General features: G+C 39.9%; 1 protein-coding gene across 2 annotated transcripts in view; it reads left to right on the forward strand.

The window, feature by feature from the left end:
* Positions 1-20,222, forward strand: part of LOC124862448 (noelin-2-like) — a 59,870-nt gene that overhangs the window by 22,044 nt on the left and 17,604 nt on the right. Inside the window, exon 1 of one of the 2 annotated variants that reach the window (XM_047356359.1) lies at positions 12,323-12,542. The exons of the other annotated variant lie outside the window; for it this stretch is intronic. Within the exon in view, the coding sequence (XP_047212315.1) occupies positions 12,399-12,542 (144 nt within the window). The 5' untranslated portion in view covers positions 12,323-12,398. Of the gene's footprint in view, positions 1-12,322; positions 12,543-20,222 lie in introns of those variants that run through there. 2 annotated transcript variants of the gene reach the window in all.

Genomic DNA, 20,222 nt, shown 5'->3' on the forward strand with positions numbered 1-20,222 from the left:
TTTTGCCCACAACTCCATCTGGCTGCAAATATAATATTCAGTTAGGGGCTGTTTTGGGATTTCTTTCCACTGCACACTGTGCTTGTGTTGCACTAATAATGTCTCCCTTATTAAATGTTCCTGCTTCTCTGAGCATTAATGACCTGGAGACAGAGGATGCAAATGGAGGTTACAGTGTGAGCTTCAACGACGAGGCTGGACACTGTAGGCTGGTTCTTCTTCATTACTAATGTTCGGCTTGTAGCTGATGGCTTCTTGTAATTGTTTCCCCTGACCATTTGCAGCAAATAGCATTATGCTGCAAACCCTTCATTCAGCAGACTGTAATTGGCAGGATCTCAACACTCCTCTCTGCTCCTGTTAGTTTTGCTGTTGCAGACATGGCAGAAAACAGACAAGATGTAAACTCATCACCTCGGGGAGTTTCAAATACAACGTTCATGCTTTTTTTAGATGCCCTCGCTGTCTATCTCTCTGCCTCTCATGAACATCACAGTCTCTTTCAGAATCATCTCTTCTAACTACTGTTATTTATTTACTTGTTTTTCCTGTGTGACCTGCCACTGTGATCAGCCGATCAAAGTCAAACCTATGCCGTAACTGAAACATTTGACAACAATGAGTTTTTTCATCATTTTGGAATAAACAGAGTATGTGGCATATTAGAGCAACAATCTATTTGTAATTGCACAGGTAGTTGGTATTACAGTAACAAAACAGTTTGAAAGCAATAATCAGGCGTTTAAATAACAGTAGAGTCATTTTTGAACTGCTCTCAGCTTCCTACCTTGTAAATTGTAGCCTTCTGCCTCAATTAGGTGTATTTATTGACTGCACTGTCTGAGACCGAAGCGCCGGTGATGATATTAATGATGTCGCCAGAACAGTGAATAATCAAGCTAGGATCTTGATAAAAAAAAAAAAAAACCACGCTCTAAATAGTACTGACCAGCACCCCAAATTCAGTGAAGGGCATTTGAAAGAAATTAGAAATCTTTCTTTGAGCTTTACATACCTTTTCTCTGTCAGTAATTATTCCATCTACAGAAAAAGCTTTCACTGTATAATAAAGAGAACCCGTGATTAGCTGGGTGGGAACATAAGGTCAGAAAGTGGCACTGACTTATTTTTTATGTACAGAAATCAGTGACTTTTTCAGGTCATCATGGAGACAGAAAAAGATTATGGTAATTATGTATGTGAATTATGTGTGTGAAGCCAAATGCATCTCTCCATGCCTTTAACTCACATTGTGATGGTAATTTAGCCATGCATATTTGCCTCAAGAAGGGCTGCAGTGAGATGTATTTAGCTGGTGCCTCTGCATGAAAAGGGGGTAGAATGTGAAGCCATGCTGTCCTGCAGAACACATGGCAGCTGATTGGTGCATGTAGATCCGTTGTATTGCTTTGATCAGGGTTTTTCTTTGGCGAACCTGAGGCAGGATGTGGTGCCTTGCTTGATGTCTGATTGAGCTATCTGAGATTTTAACATGTGCAGTTTGTCATACAAAATATGCCACAAATAATACTGTTAAGTTGTCATGGGCTGATGAGATTGTAAACAACGGAGCAATCAAGGGGTGGGTGTAGAAAACTGGATTTGAACATTTTACAAAATGACAAAAGAGATGTATCTGCAGTTATGGTATGCTATGAATGTGTCATTTTGTGTTTATCATGGGTTCTTAAGACTGCAAAGTATAGATTTGCCAAAGGTACAATATGTGTGCTTTAGTCATTATAGTTAACACATTCTTAAGAATTGATTCCTGCACAGCTTTTTTCTAACAGGAAGGACACATTTTTGCCTGTGAAAGGCTCCAAAAGCAGATACGCCCTGCTGGTTTCAAACTGTAGAATTCCAATCCCTTTTATTTCATATTGATCAAGGCACCATGACATGTATAGCAGAGCCTAACCCAGGTCATTCATACAAGACTGTGGTAACCACCATTAGAGACTGCTGTAGACATTTCACAGCTCTGTGGAGAGAGAGAAAACAATGTTTTTCCAAGTATTGATGCACACACAAACACATGCACGTAAATGTCACATATTTTTTAAACATTTCTATCATAACCGATTGTAATATTCTTTAATGAGATTTTAGCATCTAATCTGCAAGCCACATTCACAATGTCAAATTTGAACAACATACCTCATTTATGGTAATTGCATAGTGTGTGTTCCCTCTTCTTTATTTATGCATCATTGATTTGACTGTACATTATAGCCCTCCTGTGGCCTTACTGGCTCAAATGTGTTTCCTCAATCTAAGGTCCATTGGAGCCAGTAATAGATTCAACACTCAATGCTGAAAGCACCATTGTCTTCTGACCTGAACCCAGAATGCAGTTTATTTATGCCATTTAAATAGTTGCCATGGAAATGAAGTCACACTATGTTTAAGATGATCTTGATCTTAATGCACTTATCAGGCCGTGCAGCTTTTTTCTGCACTGAAACACTACATGATTTTTGTCTTTGCTGCCTCTATTATAATAACATCAGTGTACAACTCACTGGTGTTATTAGCTGAGGTGTAATTTGCTCCTGTATTATAACTTTAAATTTGTAGACGGTTGTGCCTTTGTGCGCAGTGACAATGTGGAGGGCTTGGTATTATCTGCTTCCCAGTATTGTTTTCTCACCCAGAGCTTGTTCCTATGGCCTCGAGGCTCTGTGGTGCTCTACTGCCATCCATGGGTGTGCGCAAATGCTGCCTTTTCTGTGGTTGGTGGGCATTTTCACTATTTGAACTGATTAAAAATGCCCTTTATAGAGCATACCTCAGGAAATGAGCAAATCAGACATTTTTAGATGCTTATAGTGAAGCACAATAATGCCTGTGGAAGGTTGAAGCACTAAACAGCTGCCTTACACACAGGGGTTGGACAATGAAACACCTGTCATTTTAGTGTGGGAGGTTTCATGGCTAAATTGGACCAGCCTGGTAGCCAGTCTTCATTGATTGCACATTGCACCAGTAAGAGCAGAGTGGGAAGGTTCAATTAGCAGGGTAAGAGCACAGTTTTGCTCAAAATATTGAAATGCACACAACATAATGGGTGACATACCAGAGTTCAAAAGAGGACAAATTGTTGGTGCACGTCTTGCTGGCGCATCTGTGACCAAGACAGCAAGTCTTTGTGATGTATCAAGAGCCACGGTATCCAGGGTAATGTCAGCATACCACCAAGAAGGATGAACCACATCCAACAGGATTAACTGTGGACGCAAGAGGAAGCTGTCTGAAAGGGATGTTCAGGTGCTAACCCAGATTGTATCCAAAAAACACAAAACCACGGCTGCCCAAATCATGGCAGAATTAAATCAGAATCAGAATCAGCTTTATTGCCAAGTTCGTACATACAAACAAAGAATTTGCCTCCGGTACACTTTGCTCTTTTGTTCTCTTTTTGCATTACAGAATATACAGGTCCTTCTCAAAATATTAGCATATTGTGATAAAGTTCATTATTTTCCATAATGTCATGATGAAAATTTAACATTCATATATTTTAGATTCATTGCACACTAACTGAAATATTTCAGGTCTTTTATTGTCTTAATACGGATGATTTGGCATACAGCTCATGAAAACCCAAAATTCCTATCTCAGAAAATTAGCATATCATTAAAAGGGTCTCTAAACGAGCTATGAACCTAATCATCTGAATCAACGAGTTAACTCTAAACACCTGCAAAAGATTCCTGAGGCCTTTAAAACTCCCAGCCTGGTTCATCACTCAAAACTCCAATCATGGGTAAGACTGCCGACCTGACTGCTGTCCAGAAGGCCACTATTGACACCCTCAAGCAAGAGGGTAAGACACAGAAAGAAATTTCTGAACGAATAGGCTGTTCCCAGAGTGCTGTATCAAGGCACCTCAGTGGGAAGTCTGTGGGAAGGAAAAAGTGTGGCAGAAAACGCTGCACAACGAGAAGAGGTGACCGGACCCTGAGGAAGATTGTGGAGAAGGGCCGATTCCAGACCTTGGGGGACCTGCGGAAGCAGTGGACTGAGTCTGGAGTAGAAACATCCAGAGCCACCGTGCACAGGCGTGTGCAGGAAATGGGCTACAGGTGCCGCATTCCCCAGGTCAACCCACTTTTGAACCAGAAACAGCGGCAGAAGCGCCTGACCTGGGCTACAGAGAAGCAGCACTGGACTGTTGCTCAGTGGTCCAAAGTACTTTTTTCGGATGAAAGCAAATTCTGCATGTCATTCGGAAATCAAGGTGCCAGAGTCTGGAGGAAGACTGGGGAGAAGGAAATGCCAAAATGCCAGAAGTCCAGTGTCAAGTACCCACAGTCAGTGATGGTCTGGGGTGCCGTGTCAGCTGCTGGTGTTGGTCCACTGTGTTTTATCAAGGGCAGGGTCAATGCAGCTAGCTATCAGGAGATTTTGGAGCACTTCATGCTTCCATCTGCTGAAAAGCTTTATGGAGATGAAGATTTCATTTTTCAGCACGACCTGGCACCTGCTCACAGTGCCAAAACCACTGGTAAATGGTTTACTGACCATGGTATCACTGTGCTCAATTGGCCTGCCAACTCTCCTGACCTGAACCCCATAGAGAATCTGTGGGATATTGTGAAGAGAACGTTGAGAGACTCAAGACCCAACACTCTGGATGAGCTAAAGGCCGCTATCGAAGCATCCTGGGCCTCCATAAGACCTCAGCAGTGCCACAGGCTGATTGCCTCCTTGCCACGCCGCATTGAAGCAGTCATTTCTGCCAAAGGATTCCCGACCAAGTATTGAGTGCATAACTGTACATGATTATTTGAAGGTTGACGTTTTTTATATTAAAAACACTTTTCTTTTATTGGTCGGATGAAATATGCTAATTTTGTGAGATAGGAATTTTGGGTTTTCATGAGCTGTATGCCACAATCATCCGTATTAGGACAATAAAAGACCCAAACTATTTCAGTTAGTGTGCAATGAATCTAAAATATATAAATGTTAAATTTTCATCATGACATTGTGGAAAATAATGAACTTTATCCCAATATGCTAATATTTTGAGAAGGACCTGTACATATTTACAATGTACAATATACACATATCTAATAAAAAGGTGCATTTGCAACATCTGTATGCTGTTGTTTTGTACTCTATTGAATGTTCAACAGAGAAACAGCCTGGGGGAAGAAACTGTCTCTGTGGCGGCTGGTTTTAGTGAACAGTGCTCTGTAGCGGCGGCCTGAAGGTAAAACTCTAAACAGTTTATGTGCAGGGTGTGTGGGGTCGGCAGAGATTTTGGCAGCTCTTTTCCTGACCCTAGACCTGTATAAGTCCTGGATGGAGGGAAGGTCAGCCCTGATTATTCTCTCTGCAGTCCTGATTATTCGTTGCAGTCTGGACCTGTCCTGTTTTGTGGATGAGCCAAACCACACTGAGATGGTTGAAGACAGGACAGACTGAATGATGGCAGTGTAGAAGATGACCAGCAGCTCCTGTGGAAGGTTGAACTTCTTGAGTTGCCTCAGGAAGTACAGTCTCTGCTGGGCCTTCTTTCAAACAGTGTCTATGTGTGAAGACCATCTCAGGTCCTCAGAGATGGTGGTTCCTAAGAACCTGAAGTGGTCCACGGCCGATACAGTGTTGTTGAGGATGGTGAGGGGGGTGTATGGTGGTGGTGTTCTCCGAAAGTCCACCACCATTTCCACAGTCTTGAGTGGGTTCAGTTCAAGGTAGTTCTGACTGCACCAGTGTACCAGCCGATCCACCTGCTGTCTGTATGCAGACTCATCACCGTCCTGGATCAGTCCAATGACAGTGGTGTCGTCTGCAAACTTAAGGAGTCATTTGTGTACAGAGAGAAGAGGAGTGGGGATAGAACACACCCCTGGGGGGCACCAGTACTTATTGATCTGGATCGGGAGAAGATGCTCCCCTTCTCACCTGCTGCTGTCGGTCCATCAGGAAGCTGTTGATCCACTGACAGGTGGAGGCTGGGACGTTGAGCTGGGTGAGCTTCTGGTGGAGGATGTCTGGTATGATGGTGTTGAAGGCCGAGCTGAAGTCTACAAACAGGATCCTGGCGTACGTCCCTGGGTGGTCGAGGTGTTGCAGGATGAAGTGTAGACCTAAGTTAACAGCATCATCTGCCGACCTGTTTGCTCGGTAAGCAAATTTCAAGGGGTCCAGCAGGGACTGTGATGTCTTTCAGGTGCTTCAACACCAGCCGCTCAAAGGATTTCATGACCACAGACGTCAGGGCTACAGGCCTGTAGTCATTTTATCCTACGATGGTGGGTTTCTTGGGAACCGGGATGATGGTGGATCGTTTGAGGCAGGAGGGGACCTCACATTTCTCCAGTGACTTGTTGAAGATCCTTGTGAAGATCGGAGCCAGTTGATTTTAAAATGAACTCTAAAATACACTGGGAGCCAGTGGAGAAAAGCCAGGGCCAGAGTAATATCCTTGTGAAGATCGGAGCGAGTTGATTTGTGCAGGCTTTCAGGCATGATGGGGAGACGTTATCAGGTCCTCCAGCTTTCTTTGTTTTCATGCGCTGAAAGAGCATGAGGTGAAATGTGCACCTCAACTCTCCTGTTTCCACCAGAACTGTCCGTCGGGAGCTCCACAGGGTCAATATACACGGCCGGGCTGCTATAGCCAAACCTTTGGTCACTCATGTCAATGCCAAACGTTGGTTTCAATGGTGCAAGGAGCGCAAATCTCGGGGTGTGGACAATGTGAAACATGTATTGTTCTCTGATGAGTCCATCTTTTACTGTTTTCCCCACATCCGGGAGAGTTACGGTGTGGAGAAGCCCCAAAGAAGCGTATCACCCAGACTGTTGCATGCCCAGAGTGAAGCATGGGGGTGGATCAGTGATGGTTTGGGCTGCCATATTATGGCATTCCCTTGGCCCAATACTTATGCTAGATGGGCGCGTCACTGCCAAGGACTACCAAACCATTCTTGAGGACCACGTGCATCCAATGGTTCAAACATTGCATCCTGAAGGCGGTGCTGTGTATTAGGATGACAATGCACCAATACACACAGCAAGACTGGTGAAAGATTGATTTGATGAACATGAAAGTGAAGTTGAACATCTCCCATGGCCTGCACAGTCACCAGATCTAAATATTATTGAGCCACTTTGGGGTGTTTTGGAGGAGCGAATCAGGAAACGTTTCCTCCACCAGTATCACATAGTGACCTGGCCACTATCCTGCAAGAAGAATGGCTTAAAATCCCTCTGACCACTGTGCAGGACTTGTATATGTCATTCCCAAGACGAATTGACGCTGTATTGGCCGCAAAAGGAGGCCCTACACCATACTAATAAATTATTGTGGTCTAAAACCAGGTGTTTCAGTTTCATTGTCCAACCCCTGTAGAAGTATGAAGTTGTTTGTAATATTATATGCGATGCAAAGCCAAGCACAAGCCTCTGCAAAAGTAAATTATAAATAAAAGTATATGGGCCAAAAAAAATCAAACATGCTAATTGAAAGGACGCAAAATGCAGATGACATTTTATTCGCATTGCCTCATGGACCATGTGAAAAAAACTGATACAGAAGGAGAAAGGGAACGTAAATGCAAAACAAAATAATTAAGGAGAACAAAACAAAAAAGAATAGTTCATATAGACCCTACAATGTTGCAGAGCAAATTAAGATGGCCAATTATTAAAGTGGAAATTCTGAAGAATAGATTGGCCAGAAAGATTAATCCAAACGCATTAAATGAATTCAGGTTAAATGACTAGCTCCTTCTATGAATGATACCTAATGATAGTGTGTTCTGCCAGCAAATTCAGTGATTAGTCGGTCGATGGGCAGAGCCTTGAATTTCTTGAGTTATAGTTATGACAGATTGCCCTCATCATTCTGTCATTATGCTCATCCTTTCTTTTGTCCGTCAGTGTGGAGGAGAAGGCATCTGACCTGCACTCTGTGAAGGAAATTTGAAACAGTCTAGCAGCTCTAGACAGGAAAAGCAGTCCTCACGATGAAAAATAAGAATGAAGAAGTAATTCTCATTGTTTATAACAAACAGCTGTTTTTCTTTCCTCTTGTACTATTTTGTTGTAAATATTAGTAATTTTCAACAATAATTATTTTTCTGTCTGTTTTAAAGTCTGAATATATGCATCCAGCTTGTTAGAGGAATAATTTACTTTCTAATTTGGTTTATTCTGACTTACTATGAAAACTTTTAGCTAAATAGTTGTAAAAGCTGTTCTGCTTATGCAGCAAATCATCTGAAAATTGATGATTAATTCAGTCCGGTTTATGTATGCAGCACTAATTCACAAATGTCAACTCTAGGTACTTTACAGGACAAATCTGTTCCAATTCATATCCAAAGTTATTTTTTAATATGAAGAACAGATTACTGTTTTAGAATTCTGTATTACTATAAAAATAAAATTTTAAAGTTATGTATTCAAGAGGAACATTATTCCTTTTATATAGGAATGCAAAACAGAAATTATTTCCCAAATGGCCTCAACAATAGCTGTCCTGTCTCTGTTCTGTCTCTGCTTTAAAAAAACAACAACAAAAAAAAAGAGTTAAATGTATAAACACGACATTCAGAAAAACTGAATGCAATGATGTGCAATCTTGCTGTATTTCTGCATTCTATTCCACAAAAACATGAAAATCCTGTTTTGAGTTTATAGCATGTGATAGTAAAGTGTATAAGGATCTCAGTCCAAGCATTTCTTTATGTTGTTCAAATGCTGTAAAATAACTGTTGTAAACACAAGTTTTATCACTGTGAAATGTCTTTTTATCTATGATGGATCAATAATGATCATTCAAAGTGTTTTCCCTCGGTCAGTGTTTAAGGAAGTTTTCATCCATATGTAAATCTTTGCTGCCACCCAGTGAAAGTAAACGACTATTACTACAGTCTTTTTAGATGGTGTGTTAAGGAAAATTATATTGAGAAGTAAACTAAACTCAGTGACAGGTTGTATATCTTTCTCACTGTTACATACATACACACACACACACACACACACACACTTTAAATGTATATTTAAATATAAACAGTGCAGTGAAAAACGATTTCCCCTTATGTTTTTTTATCAGATTATCTCATGAATTTCAATATTAGACGAAGATAACCTAAGTAAATACAAAATCCACTTTTGATGTTCTTATTTATCAAAGAAAAAGCTTTCCGAACCAATCTGGTCCTATGTGAAAAATTAATGGCCCCCTAACGTCTAATAGCTGGTTATGAGACCCTTAAGGGTCTCATAACCAGCTGGCGGCGACAACTGCTTTCAAGTTTATGTTTGTGTTTATGCATTAGGCAGACGCTGTCATCTAAAGTGACTTACAAATGAGGATATAGCAGTGCAGTTAATATCAAAGCTAACAATAAGCTTGTTAGAAGGAAGTAAGGCTCTGTCAGAGGTGACAGTGTTGAAACAGAGTCCAAGCATAGAGGGAGGTGCATAAAGAGATTGCAGTGGAAGGGGTAGGGAAGTACAGGTTTGGTGCTAAGGTAGGAGAGGCTCTCTGAAGAGCTGGGTCTTCAGGAGTTTTTTTAGGATAGACAGGGACACCCTTGTTCTGTAGTGATTGTTGTTTGCGATAACTGCCTTTAAGTCTTTTACATTGCTGTGGAGGAATTTTGGCCAACTCTTCTTTGCAGGTTTGCTTTAATTCTCCAATGTTGATGGTTTTTAAGTATGAACAGCCCGTTTAAAATCCTGCCACTGTACCTCAATCAGATTTAAGTCTAGACATTGACTAGCGACTCCAAGACCATTATTCTTTATTTCGGCCATTGTACTTCCTGGTGTGCATTGAATTATTATGGCATAAGTGCAGCTGAGCTTTAGGCTCATACTAATTCCTTAACATTCTCCTTTTGCATTTTCTGGTAGACAACAACATTAATTGTCCCATCAATTATGGCATATTGTCCAGGTTCTGAGACAGAAAAGCATCCTAAGACTATCACACCACCACTATGGTTTACTCTTTGATAACCTTTTTCTGAAATGCTGAGTTCATGTTATGCCAGAGAAAAGAAAAGCACATGTGCATGTTTTGTTGTGAAATTTTATTAGATCAGGATATAATGCTTACTTTTTAAGATCCCTCAGGCTACTTCTTTGTGGTCAGACCGATTGTATTTAAGTAACTTTTTGAATCTGTAGGTCAGATAGTAATCAGACCTAGGTGTGGTTAGGGTTACTGAAGTGAAAAATGTGGTTATATCATTCCTGATTTAACAAGAATTATAATTATATTTTGTTTTTTGTATTTCGTCAGGTTATCTTGGTCTGATATTAAAATTTGTCTAATGGTCTGAAAAATTACAGTGTGACACAAAAAACAAAGAACATAAGAAATCTGCAAGCTGTTAAATGCTTTTTCAATGGACTGTATCTCAGTGTATACAGAGAACTGTTTAATCTAACAAATCCCGACAAAATGCTACAATTTTGCAGTCCCGATAACGATTCTTAAGGAATTTGTGTATTTTATTATGGACCTGCAGAGATCAGCAGATGCTCTGTTGTGATTTGCACTATATACTCTTCTGCTCTGGCTTAAACCTCTGGTAGAAATTAAAAAAGTGTCTACTTTTAAGTTCTCCTATGGTATTCTTGTAAGGTGCAACATTTCTCTCAAGAAATTACTTCCTACTTAACAACAGACAGTAATCTCAAATGTGGAGTTATTGTTGCAATTCTGTTAGTAACCACCAGAGGCCAGTATTGATGCAGAAATAGAAACTGCACAGACAGAGGGAGCCAGCAGGTTAGCTGGAGTTTCCACTTGAAGCTCAGAAAGCTCTCTTTCCTCATATCAATTCACCACACAGAGGAACCCATATTAGTCACACAACAGCACTGTTTGACCGCCCAAGACTGACAAAGTGAAGTCAGCAGAACTTAAGGAAGGGAGACAACAAGCTGACCTGCTCCTTTTGTCTTGGTTAGCATTTTGTCATCATTATGTTTTGAGGTCTAGGCAGTAAAATTTGACTAAGATTTGTAGTTAAGAAAAGACTCTGAGAAGATACTTGAGACATAGTATCCATTTTTCTTCTTAATCTGGGGACATTGCCCCTCAAATTCACAAAATCAGTGCAGCCTTTAAAACAAATCTGATTCCTTTCTTGATATAAGGAAAATGTAGGTAGCAGTCCCAGAAGTGCCATTTACGATATACTAAGTACGTTATATGATGTATGATGTTCCTGAACTGTGCCAATGCACCTGCACTGAAAAACTGCTTGTAAAGCAGACTTGTGTGACAAACAACAAGGCTGGCTTGTGTTTGTCATATAAAAGTAAATTGACAGTCAAGATAGAGGGCATATATCATTCAGAACAACCCCACGACATATATTTTTAGCTTTAAGGGAGTTTTACACTTTAATCTGATACCTTTTGATTGATAGTAATTCAATCTTCTTTCAGAACACTTTAATACTGTGAAAATATTGACTTGTGTGTGAATGGGGCTATGTAATTTTCTTATGACAGAACAGAGGAGGTGAATACAGTGAATGGACAGAATATGATTATGGACAGTGACTGCGCCGGCTGCAGGCTCTTCTAGACTGTCATGAAGCACAAATGATAGATGAGCTGTCAGTGGCACCAGTAGGCAGAAGCACCTGGATCTCTCCCATTTTTAATACCATGCCAAACCAGATGTCCAACTTTCATATCTATCACGCCGTATACTCTATTCCACACAGACAGGGTAATTAGACTGGAGGACAGTCTACTGTGAAATGTATGGCACTCAGATGCCCTGGGCAACCACATGTCATATAGCATAGAGAAGATATCAGCGTTCTGAAATCAGTCTCACTTCAGTCTACACACACACACACACACATATATATATATATATATATATATATATATATATATATATATATATATATATATACCAAGATGTGAGTCATAAAAAAACAGCCAAATGTCAGACAAAAAGAGAGGGAAGGAAAGATTGCAAAAACAGAGCAAAAGCTGATTGGGAAGGGATGAGATGGAGAGGCAGCCAATGCGCAGCCCAGCATGTTGAGGAGGAGAGAGGGTGGAGAGTGTAAGTGGGAGGGAAGCTGAGGCAGTCACTCTGAGAGGAAAGGCTCTCAGTGTGATGGTGTTGGATGTGAACTGCTCTTCTCTGACTGGTCTCCTGCCTTATCCGTTTGAATGAGCTGGGATGTGTAAATACATAGTTGTGCTTAACGTATTTTGAGGGGTTCACTGCTGCTCAACCTGAGCAGAGACTGACTGGCTTGTTACCGTTCCCAGGCTATCTGCAGCAGAGGGGGGGTGGGTGGGAGGGTGTGTTGACTGAACCTGAGGTCTAGGCTAGGGCAGGGCGGTGCTGCCTGTCAGGTCGTTTGTGCCGGGCACCACGGGAAGAAAAAATGACTGTTCCTATGCTCAAGATCGGGGCAGTGCTTAGCACTATGGCCATGGTGACCAACTGGATGTCTCAGACTCTGCCTTCTCTAGTGGGACTCAATGGGACAACTGTCTCCAGAGGGGGAACTTCAGAAAGGATTGTTAGTGTGAGTATGACTTAATTTACTTCATGCAGCTCTATTTGCATGCATTGTTTTAGTTTGAGCATGCTCTGGAAACGTAAGCATGACATTGAGAAGATGACAAAAATAAAAGAGTGACACAGCAGAAGATAAAAGTAATAAAAACTTATAATTGAGCTGGAGTATTCGCTTCTATGTTTAACTAAAGAAAACTGCTGAAGGGTTTCAGAGGTGGAGGTTACAGATGGGAGATAGACCAAGAGTCCGACTGAACGAGGTTTACTGTATCAAAAGAAATATGATGCTCTTGGATGTACATATGAGACGTGAGGTGTACAAATAGGCTGAACTGGGTTTATGCTTGTGAGAGATTAAGAAAGCTACCATTACAGATATAGTAAACCATATGGTTTTGTGGAGCTGATGGGAGGTGGAGAGCTCTCCTGAGTGATGTTCAGGCTGATCCTGTGTGTCAGTCAGCTCCAGGGTGGGAAAGAGGAATCTCATATTCAGCGAATGGGAGGCAACAACTTTTCTACAAAGGCAATTCTACAGCTCTGAATGTGCCTTTTTCCTTTACATTGTTTGTTAATTGTTTCTTTTGAACAAATCTGTGATCTAGTAATTAGGGGGGTTTAAAAATAAGATCTTATCTCAGGACTCTCTCATTTGTGTCCAAATGTTTTAATTTGATTATTTATGACTACAATATTTTCAGGGCTCATCTGGAGTTAAGGAATGCATTTTCTCCTATGTTGGGTGAGTTTTTATGGCAGCTTACCCATTAGGCAAATGCCCAGATCTGTTGAAATGACAGAAATTGAGCATCCCAAGAGGTGTATGACCATCTGGATATATGTCTATGGAGGCATTTGTGCACATTTGTAGAAGAGTATGTTCATGTGTAATCTATGTCTCTGTGATGAGGCATTTGTGTCTTAAGGGTAAAGGTCCGTCTGTTTGATGAGGATTCTTTTTTTCATTACACCCATCTGCCACTTTTATATTTCCTTATTCTACCATGACATAAAGGTTTTATCCCAAAAATCTGTCATCCTTCTTCTATCTTTGTAAACAAAAATCCATGTCTGACATATTTGTTCTTAGTTGTAGCAAAATACTTAACATTTTTTACAATCCTATTAACCCCACATCATTCCTCACAGCATCTTGCTGGACTAACGATCAGTTTAGGTTGTTTTTTTTATGCACACTTTCTATGAAGAATGCAAATAATACAGGCCTTCCAGTCATTTAACCCATTCCAATCAAGGCTCCGAACGTGTAGCTTTACCATTTGCATTTCAAAAACCACATAACAAAGTTAATTATCATATATATCGTCATCATTGCATACTTTGCTTGGAGGATTCTGCCATGCATAACCAGTGGCAGAATAAAAATGCTCCTATAAAGTTCAAATCATCAAAGTTTCATCAAAATCAAGAAGAGAGTTTAATGTTGTGAGGAATAATTGCATTCTAAAATACTGTTGTGATAGAAAACATGTTTGCTTAGTGACAGGAATATCCTCTCCTTATACACAATGGCAGTGTATAAAATATTTATTTAAAGCCATGCTTCAAAATCCCATCACTATTAATGAAACATTTGCCAGGGATGATCTAAGAAGCAGGCGTGACTCACAAAATGTTTAGAGCTACGATCAAAGACAATCAGGCTGCTTTCTTGTGACGCTCTGGTGCTGGCGTGTCAGTGGCTGTTATATGGCTACTCCCCACTCTGGCGCACATGCTCACTGCTTTTTGCATCGTCCCTGCTAAGGGCTATTTTCAAAGTCTGCTTCACTTGTTTGCTGTGCCTGTGTTTGAACCACCTGACTCAAGAACACAGCTGACTGAGTACATGTATGCCTTTCTGCAATGGTACTGAGTACAACTTAAGCCTGGATGCTTGTACACATCTGGATAGTGCAAACCCATGTTTGGAATTGAGGGGGAACTTATGAGAACTTTAACACTTACACTAAACTAGTGTGATGAGCTGCAGAGTTGTGTTCGGCTTTATAAAAGCTAACATTATTCTCATATACTCTACATTGCTGTGACAAAAGTATTTTTTTTATCCCACAGATTTCTTTAGTTTTCTTTAAATGTCAGAAAAAGATTAACTAGTCATACAAAACCCATGTTTTTAAACATTTGATAAGAGAAAATTTCATTTGATAAGAAAAAATTACTCTTCAAATCATGCCTGGCCTTTGGGAATAAATGCTTGTCCCCCCACTTCTCACCACCACCACAATCATAGTGGAGGTGGTGTGATGATCTGGAGCTATTTTGCTTCTACACAATCTGGACAAGTTGTTATAATTGCTGGAACCATGAATTCTGCTCTGTAACCTTAAGCTCAGGCACACTTGGGTTTTGCAGTAAGACATTGACCCAAAGTGCACCTGCTTGAAAACTCTTCAATGTTGTTGAATTAAAATGCGCTACAAATTCTCCAAAAAGTTGTGAGTCAAAATTCCTCCACAACAATGTGTAAGACTTGTTTCTATTCATTGCAAATGCTGATTGCAGTTGTTGCTGTCCAGGGTGGCACAAGCAGTTATGACGTTTAAGGGTCAATTATTTTTGTTACGTGGGCCAGGTTAATTTTGGTAGATCTTTCTCCCTTAAATGAAATCCTAGTTAGAAAACTACTTTTAATATTTACTCAGGTTGCCCTGGTTCGATATTTAAATTTGTCTGACAATCTGAAACATGTAAGTCTGACAAAAAAGTAAGAACATTAGAAATGGGTAAATACTTTTTCGCAGCACTGTATTGAATACTTCTCCAATCTATAGACAATGTTTGGGCAGCACTTTATAAAGCATTATTGCTTGAATTTATTGAGTTTGTGAATAAGCTAGAGCGAAAAGACCTTAGGTGACTCTCTTTCTAGCTGTTAAAGTTCACAAACACTGGGTATAGATGCTGTACTACTATAGAAAATGTCCAGTGGTGAAAGGTTAGCCTTTAAAGAAAAAGTTTGTTTTGGTCACTAACAATCTTACATCGGAATTAAAAAGAAACTGTGAACAAGATTAGTTAAGGCTGTCCAAGTTCAAACATAAATATCAATTGAAATCTTTTTTAAACGTTTTTCCCCGTTTTATTTTAATGCAATCTCAATTTATCCAGGAAACATAACTTGTGTCTTGGACAATACAGGCAGCAGTATCGGTTAAGACATACATACATACATACATACATAATCAGCATTTTCATCAAAATCAGTGAGGCAAAATATCTAATACCAGATGGTTCTGCATTCAAGTCATGAGAAGTAATTTCAAATATTCAAAAAGATCATGTTGTTAAGGTTCTGGTCATTCTCCAGGACTGCTGGTCCTCAAAATATATGTTGTCATTTTTGCCCACTGCATTTACTAGTTCTCAGCATCTGTCATTAAACTTTGATATGTCTACAAGAACTTTAATTAAAAAATTTAGCTCTGAGTTGAATGAAAGAGAGGGAAACATTTTGCATTACATTACAAAGTGATTTCCAGAACTACTATATCACAAACACCTGCAAACAAATAGATTCCGAATAAAATCCTCATAAACTGAAACACTTACAGGATTCAAAAATTTAAATGCTGTACATAAAATTTTCCAAACACAATTATTTAGAAATTGTTTTATGAAATTTAAATTTACTTAAAAAATAGTCTATTGTGCTTGATTTTCAGTGTGAAAAACACAAAGATGTGTCGTTTTTACTAAATAAAAAGAGAAGCAGTGTCATTTGTACACCTTCAGAGATAAGATAGCATTCTTAAAGCATCACAAGCTTGTGATACCAAAACACAGGAATATCCTGCAATGGCTAAAGGTCTGAGGTTCAGGTGGTTCCTTTGGAGGTTTGATGAGCATGTCCCACTGGTAGCAGACTCCACACTTGCTGGAGGGACTTTATATCCCTTCTGGCCTAGGATACCATGGACGGATGGACGGATGGATGGCGAGACCTTCTTCTTTTAATCAACACCAGCAGTAGAAAAATTAATTGATAGAAAATGTCTGCAATAATCCTGCCTTCTGACACTAAACATATTCAGTAGACAGTGCATTTAGGTTTGTGTTTACTACTGCATTACATTTTGTTTTTGAAATAACGTCAGGCTGGTGTGAGCAATGTGGTGATGAAAAATTCACCATTGTACTGTGGTTGGATTCCCAGAGCACTGCTATAAAAGTCATCGTGTTTGATATCCAGGATAAAACCTCTTTGAGACAGAAGGTTGTCTTAAGTATTCTCACCATGAACAGGGAGAAGGCTGCAAATAATAGTGGTATACAAAGAGCCAGGACTCTGAATCTGATTAGGGTCACTCAGATGGTGTCTGGACGTTGAAGCTGTAAACTTTATCACACCCACCATGTTATCTCATAAAGGAGATAGTTAAGAGTGATCCTTGGCTTTGGATTAGAGAATGAACACTGCTTACAGAGTTTTTCATGCACATGACGTTTTTGCTTATTCTCCTGCGTTAAGCCACATTTTATTTGAGTTCAGGCTCCGACAGGTATTCGTTTATGCTGGCTCATTGTGAAGCAGGTTTCAGAGCCAGAATATCAGTAAAAGCCAATGTATATGATAGCATTTTAAGAGGTTCCATATGTTAACTATGTGGAGACTTGTACAAACATCTACAAGGGTATTAGTATCATTATAAGAGTGTCATTAGAACATACTAAAATTAGCCATAAAGATTATTTCCTCATTGAAAAGCCATTTATTAAACGGTTCACAAGATTCTGCAATCCATATTTTCAGCAGTGACTGTAATTTAACAGTTTATAGTGTTTTATCACATCACCCACCCTCGCCTCTTTCCTGGTTCAGCAGAAGTTGTGATACAGCTGTCTTGCACCCATGTAACGCCAGCGTAGATGCCAAATGCTTTTCACCAGGAGACCTGGTAGCATGCAAGCAGGAAGGTTTAAAACAGAGTGAAGTTGCATCTGCTCTTTGGAAATTGCAGAGCAGTTGTTAGTGTCATTTTTTCCTACCTCTCCAACTCTGCTGCCAACTTAGGAAAACAAAACACTTGGTAAACTTGATGCCCAGCACTGCTGCCTTTCAGGTGTGATCTGGACTGGAACGAGTCAGATGCAGCAGATGGGGAGAGAGCGGGACGTCGTTCAGAGCAGTGGCAGACGCCGGATTGATGGAGTGGGAGCAAATATAAGGCAGCAGGGAGTAAAATGGGTGTTGGGGGGGGAGGTGGGTATGATGAGTTTATGAGTCATATTATTGACTGGCAACCACGCTGCGCTGATTGTGGTAATCGGTTTTCCTTGGAAGCAGAGGAGGCTTGGGATTTCGATGAGAGACTTCACTGGGTTTTATTTTAAAGGCCGGCAGCTGGCTAGTGCATTAAGGGCAGACAGATTGTTTATTTTCAGAGTGGGGTTGTGTATTTGCATGTTTATTTATATATAGTCAATTCAGCAGTGAGCTGCAAATTAGAAAAATGAGAAATGTTTGCTTGGCTGTGGCACAGATGCAACTGAGTCATGTGTGGCAAAGATAGATGAGTCAGTTTGTTGGCAACAAGTGCTGAAAGAAGTTAATACTTCTCAAATTTGTAAAGAGTACAAGACATGGATGCTGCAGAGCATGGATAAAGAAGGCTGACAATGAAGGATGGAAATGAAAGGAGTAAGATTACATACTTAAGTTAGTAATCCCATGTATCCTAGCCTTGAGACTGTCGCTGTGATTCCTCCTGCATCCTCATTATTCCAATCTCTCTCTATGCTGAACATCTCACCCACTGCTCTTGTCCTAACAGTGTCCCTCCTCTTTAGTGCAGCAGTTCCTCAGATGTGATGCATTTAGTGTCACGGTCAGCTCTCCCTCATATCTCAGAACTTGGTTCTAACATTTGCCCCTTCAGCCTGGTGTTCATGCAAGTTATAATAGACTTGTCGTCATGCTCATAAAGTAAGGATCTGCAGATTTATGATCTCATTTAACTCTGGCTTTGTAGCAGCCAGCTCCTGGGTCGGTCTAATGAAACGCCAGAGGAAGTCTATATTGCAAGTCGACGGCAATACCAGCGGCTTTAATGTCTAATTGGATAATCTCTCTGAACTTCGGTAGTCAGCAACAAAATAGTGATTTTTAGGTTTCTGTCTATAATTATTTCTAGAGATTTCTCTTTGTTTTTCCATGTTTTCTTCCAAAACTAGACCCATAAGATTGTAATAAGAGATGATGACAAAAAGCAAGAAAGCAAGAAATGACAATGTGAAATTAGACCCGTTGAAATTGTCCCTCAGCTTTTTAACTTGGCAAACTTTTACTTAAACTAGGCAAAATATGAGCTCTTTTTCTCCTCCCTGCCAGCTCCTCCTGTTTCTATTGAAGAGCATATCAGTAACTCTTGCCTTGACTCAGATTTTTCTTGGGAGCTTGAGGTTAAAGCATGCCAGCCGCTGATGGCATGGTTTAAGAAGTGTAATTTAAGGCCCAAAAAGGGAATCCCAAGCCAGAAATCCTTAGGAGCAAGCTGAATTGATTTATTTTTGTGTTATTTTTAAGTTGTTTTCATTCCTTTGTGACTTCTGTAATAGGCTTTCATACAGACTGTCTCAGATTTGCTGCTTAGATATTCTTTGTCATCTCTCATAGCTAATGGATGAATTACTGGGGCGATGAACTAAATGTCTACACTCTGCTGAAAATGTTGTCTTTGTCTTGGATAAGGAGATTTTCCACCAAACATGAGGTCCTCCAGTTAGCCACAGTTTTTTACGTGAAAACAACAGCAGGTTACATAGCATAATTGTATTCAACATTTGGTTTGCAAACATTATTTGTGTACCAGTTCATATCCTGAAAATATTTCTGATGGCAATTAATATTGAAAATTAGTTTTTGCAACATTAATGAGGTGTGTTGCTTGCACTAGGGAGCATGAATCTCCTAAATGAACAAACGCCAATGAGCCATTCATTGTTGCAAAGAGAGGACTTCATCAAATTTACATAAATGCAATGTGAGTGTTGAAAATCCAGTTCATTTGTACCCTGAGAAATCCTTAGCTTATGAGATTTGATATAGAGATCTACGTGCACTCAGGCACAAAGCATATAGGGACATTTGCATTTGAAAATTACCTCTTCCATCCTGCTTTCTAGTTGCGATGAGAATAAGAAAGTTGGAGTAGAATGGATAGGTGGGTGGTAATGAAATTGAAGGTGATTCAAATAAGCTCTTAATTTCAGCCTAACATCTATAAAATATTAATGATCAAAGGAAAAGATGAGTTACAGTAAAACCTTCCTTACCAAGGAGGAGCAAAGCATAACTTTAAAAATGTTGAGTATGATCATTCAAACTGAAATGCCAACAGTTGATATTGAATTGATTTTACTACAAAACAAATATGTTCTACATTTTTTAAAAGGAAAGCCTTTCTGATACAAACCTCTCTGGGGTTCAAAGAAATATAAAACTGATGTTATGCTTCTGCATCTGTTCAAGCTCTTTTTGAAGTGAAAAGGAATATCTCAGTGGGTGACCCCCACATATTTGGATATAGGATTGTTTTATTGACAGCTGCACATATTCACAGAATGAGTTGCCTTATTGGTTTGTGCAGGTTTGAGTATGGCTAACCTCCAACTGCTAACACTGCAGGATACAGTTTATAATAAGAGGCCATTGTGCTCGCTGTGC

This window comes from Girardinichthys multiradiatus, chromosome X, assembly GCF_021462225.1.
Source record: "Girardinichthys multiradiatus isolate DD_20200921_A chromosome X, DD_fGirMul_XY1, whole genome shotgun sequence".
Taxonomy (NCBI): domain Eukaryota; kingdom Metazoa; phylum Chordata; class Actinopteri; order Cyprinodontiformes; family Goodeidae; genus Girardinichthys; species Girardinichthys multiradiatus.